At 42.2% G+C, this 5,000-nt stretch overlaps 1 protein-coding gene across 3 annotated transcripts in view; it reads left to right on the top strand.

Annotated features, from left to right (window-relative positions):
• nfia (nuclear factor I/A) overlaps positions 1–5,000 on the top strand; it is a 127,137-nt gene that overhangs the window by 113,034 nt on the left and 9,103 nt on the right. For all 3 annotated transcript variants that reach the window (XM_073475861.1, XM_073475862.1, XM_073475860.1), the window contains 2 exons: positions 1,242–1,407; positions 3,640–3,728. In XM_073475861.1, the coding sequence (XP_073331962.1) occupies positions 1,242–1,407; positions 3,640–3,728 (255 nt within the window). The remainder of the gene's footprint in view (positions 1–1,241; positions 1,408–3,639; positions 3,729–5,000) is intronic.

The following is a 5,000-nucleotide window of genomic DNA, read 5'->3' as shown; positions in this document are numbered from 1 at the left end:
AGCGGTGAACGACGTCCTCTGTCCTCAGACAGTCTGCAGATAAATGTCCGGATGTTTCTGTAAAACCACAGAGAAGTTCAAACTGGATGTTTCTTTATGCTGAAACTTTACATCTGTTTGTGTTGTTGGTGTAGATTCTCAGTCTTCCAGGTCCTGTGCTGTATCGTAGGCAGCTGGACTTTCACCTCTCATCCAAGAGGCTTCTGCACTTCTTCTCAAGAAATTGAACTGAAGTCCAGTTGCCTACAATAAAGCACTTAGAATTATGTTTAGGTTGAGTTTTATATTTCTCTCTTGTCACAAGGCTGTGCTTATGCCCTGGTTAGGTTTAGGCACAAAAAAACACTTGGTCATGGTTAGAAAACATCATGGTTTGGCTCATAATGATTATTTGGTCGCCACAAAAACAGCTGGAAATATCCCCACAGAGTCAAACTGTAGTTTCCTGTTTGGCCACCACCACCCCCTCCACCTCCTGAAGTGACAGTCGGCTAATAATCACATAATGACAACATGATTCGACACATTTGGTACAAACGGCGACCTTGTTTTTTAGGTGGAACCTTTAATTTATGAACAAAAATTGTTAAAATAGTTCAGATTCAATTTCAAGTCAGCTGCTGTGTCATTTCTCTTCTGATGGAGATCTGAACATTTTATTTCATTTACTAAATCTGATCAAAAGTTATGAAAGACAAAATAAGTATCAGATCATAAAAACATCATTTTACTGACTTACTGCAGACGTAGCTCGAGCTGCAGAAGCACTGCAGGCATGACGGGTATCAGAAACATGGAGCAGGTGTCCTGCTTCAGGTAACATATTCATAGAATCAGGAATCACAGGACTGAAGGTGTTTCCAGGTCTCTGAAGCCAGAATATAAGATGGACACACAGAATAGCCTATAGCACATATATGGACTCAGACTCAGTATATACGAGGATATGTGGAGGAAAGAGTGGAGACAGAAGGAGGCAGAGAGGTGAAGCGAGGTACTGTGGTATTATGCTTATAGATTAGCAGGATAAAATGCGAGCAGCAGCAGAATTCTTTATGACCAGCCAGGAAAACTGCTGACACACACACACACACACACACACACACACACACACACACTGAAGCACACACACTCAGGGCAGCAGAGAGCTGGGCTGTTACAGGTTACCTGTGTGACGACCTGTTGATGTTTCCTGTTTGTTTTCTGTATTTAATGCTTTTTAACTGCCCCCCCCCCTTCAGCCGAATGGTAGCTCCCAGGGAAAGGTCCACAATCCTTTCCTGCCGACGCCCATGCTGCCTCCCCCTCCGCCTCCCCCGATGGCACGTCCCGTCCCACTGCCCGTCGACGCCAAGCCGCCCTCCACCTCCTCCACCGAGGGGGGAGGAAACTCACCCACCTCGCCCAGTGAGTTAACACACACACACACACATTATATAACAAACAATTACCTTCAGTCCACACATGCAGTACAGAAAGACATACAAAGCAAAAAAATCCAAAATAAAATCTTTTAATTGGCACCGCTCCTTCTCCAATATATAAATGTATAAATAGCCAGACTGCATGGCTAACTGAGCTAACTCGCTAACGGCAGCTATACTTAGCAGCGGTCGGCGGTTGCTCTGGTGAGATGCTGCCCCCTGTTTGTTTTGAGTATAAATCCTTCTATTCTAAATTCTCAGATGCTGTGATTGTGATCACTGTGCGCTGGAGGTGCAGCTGACGTTACTGTAGAGCGACAGACGTAAACAGACGTGCAGTTCATGACAGATATATCACGCATATGTCACATTACACCGAGCACACAGAGAGCTGGACCTGGATCGGTATCCAAACTCTTTGTGATGTCACAAATCGTGCCTGCAGGCCCCGCCTCTTAAAATTAGATTTTCAATAAACTCAGGGAAAATTGAAACCTTGAGCAATGAATGTAAAAACAGCCTTCTAGAGCCAAACTGTGCACAGACGTCGTTCTGCACAGTGAAGCTCAAAGATTCAACAGGAGAAACACATTTCTGACCGGAGGGAGACTTTAACTTTTAACATGCATTAATCATTTTGTTCTGTATGTTAAAAGAAGTATTTAGACAATGTTTTCCTGGAGGCCAGTACGCCTCTGCAACAAAGGAAAAAAATAACACAATATTTTAATTATTTATCTAATATTTTCTTATTTACTACTAGAAATGATTCATAATCTGTGAGAAGTGAGTGGATTATGTTTGACTTCAGGGTTTAATGACGATTTCTGTCGTCTGGCAAAAACACACCAAGTCTGTGCCAAAATATTTAATCCTCATCAACAACACGTGAAAATATATATTTATTGTTTCTGTTTTTGGTTCCTTTCATCCTGGAAACAGAAGTGGAGTTTAAATGTAATTAATTTGTTGCAGAAAAGAAATATTTGTCATCACTCTGACCTACATCTCCTTAATAATTCCTCAAAGTCTTTCAAAACTTTATTAATCTGTCTACGCTATAAAAAACAGTGTTGTTCCTGATTTAACTACTTCAACAGCTTTAGGGTTAATTAATGTGCTCGGCTAACAGTTTCCCCCTGCTTCCAGTCTTTGTGCTAAGCTAGGCTAAACATGTCCAGAGGCTGCTTTCACAAAAAGATTTTAGACCTTTCTGTAGTTTTCTTTTGGTCTGAGATTACGTCTGTTACAGGGTTAACAAACAAACACTGACTTAATGTTTGTGAAAGCTGCTCCTGGACCCAGCTCTGAAACATCTGAGTACCCAAAACATCAGACTGTTCGTTTGATTCCAGTAAACTAAAAGACAGTTCAACTTTTCCAGAGAAGAAACAAAGTCAGTGTTTTGTGAGTCACAAGTACTTCAAGTCCTAGACTAGTCAGTGCCTAACCTCTGACAAATTTAATGCCAAAAATCAAAGTAACAGTCAGTTAATATGTTTTTCATGTTGCCATCTGACCACAGCAGAGTCTTAATATCTGAACGTGACAATCTGACATTCACTGCTTCATGTTTCTGCTGGTCTGAACTGTCTAATGCACCTTCTCCTCCTGCTCATGTTATGTGTTTGGCTGCTGTCACATTCATTCAAAGTAAAGCTGTTGTTTCGGGGTAATGAAGAGGTTAAATAATAAGATAAGATAAGAAAGGACTTTATTTAACCCGAAGGGAATTCTTGGTAAGTAACTTAGGTTCCTGCTTAGATTACCAAAAATCAAGAAAAAGTACATAAATATAGAAAAAGAGGAAAAAAGACACAATACAATGAAAAGCAGGCTGTTTCCAGACTTTAATGTGAACACTCAGTTTTAGCTCCTGTCTCTTTAAGGCCCAGTCTGCTCTGATTGGTCAGCTCTCACAGGCCTGAGCAGCTTATGTGTGTCAGCTTCAGCTCTGACGTCCTGACGGCTCGTTTAAAGGCTCAGTTTCTGAATAAGAGCTGTTTTGATACTTTCACAGTATTTAAAAAGCACCATGACCTGCTTTATAATCAAAATGACAGCTTTAAACTTTAACTTTTAATCTTTAGACATAACTGCACCAATGTTAACAAACTGAACTCTGTGTGTGTGTGTGTGTGTGTGTGTGTGTGTGTGTGTGTGTGTGTGTGTGTGTGTGTGTGCGTGCGTCTGTGTGTGTGTGTGTGTCGTACAGCCTACTCCACCCCCACTTCATCTCCAGCCCAGCGGTTCGTCAGCGTCGGACCCAGAGACCCCGGCTTTAACATCCCTCAGCAACCACAGGTACCACTCACACACACACACACACACACACACACCTCCAGTGTGTTCTGTAGCTGTGCGACACTGTACGGACAGAAGTATGTGGACACTTTGGGTTTGGGTCTGTTGAAGGGAAACCTTCAAGTTTGTGTTCTTCCGTCTCTCCAGCATCAGCACTGTCGCTATGGTTACCTGCTGTTTAGCATAGAACATAACGGCCAATCAGAGAGCAGGATTCTACGTGGTCTCGGCGTGCGTGCTTTTAAACAAAGATGGGAAAAGAAAGCAGCACTTCACCTCAGACTTGTAACCGTAATTTACTACAGAGCAGGTGGTCAGTGAACGCAGCATCCACATTTAACAGAATGCTTTAGAGCGTGTGTGTGTGTGTGTGTGTGTGTGTGTGTGTGTCCAGGTCAGGGTCTGTTTGCCAGCTGATTTATGAAGAGTGTAACGATTGGGTAGCCTTGACTTAACTCATCCCACACACACACACACACACACACACACGCACACACACACACACGTACAGTGCAGGGAGATGACAGTGAGGTGGGAGTCCTCTGTTGACAATCGGGACATGTTTGATTGCTTTGGGGTGTGTGTGTGTGTGTGTGTGTGTGTGTGTGTGTGTGTGTGTGTGTGTGTGTGTGTGTGTGGTGGCCCGCAGTGAACGAGGCTGTCGATTTATTGACTGTGTCACAGGCCAATGCACACACACACACACACACACACACACACACACAGTCCTGAAGACATGAGCCAGGTGTTTGTTGCTGCTGGAAACAGTCTCGTTATTTATTCTCCGTCCGTCTCTCTGGGACGTCTCATCGTCTCTCAGTCTCAGACTAATGACGACGTGAAAGTTTTCTCATGTTATTTTGTTTTTATGTATTTATCGTATGTCATCAGTTTATGTTATCTTTAGCATAATAACTTGAGGACAGTTTTTGAAAAGTTGTTTTGTTGGAAAGTAGTGACATTTTAAGGAATTAAGACAGATTTGGATTTGTTGTCACAAAGCTGTGTTTTATAGCCACCACAGTACAGAAACCTACAGTTAACGACGAGGAATAGAAACAGCATTTGTCCTAAGTGAGGACATTTTTAGAAAGTGAGGACATTTTAAGAACTTGTTTCCATTTTTAAATGTTTTGTGGCGATGTTTTGGACAGTGTTGTTGTTTTTAGAAAGTCACAACAGTTATAAGGTTGAGGACATTTTTGGATACAGACTCAGATTTATTGTCTCAGAGGGAGATTTGTTTTGATAACCATCAAATACAGACAGACA

Source organism: Pagrus major, chromosome 11 (assembly GCF_040436345.1).
Source record: "Pagrus major chromosome 11, Pma_NU_1.0".
NCBI classification, from domain to species: domain Eukaryota; kingdom Metazoa; phylum Chordata; class Actinopteri; order Spariformes; family Sparidae; genus Pagrus; species Pagrus major.
Note: the sequence above shows the minus strand (reverse complement) of the source record. Positions and strands in the feature narration are given on the sequence as shown.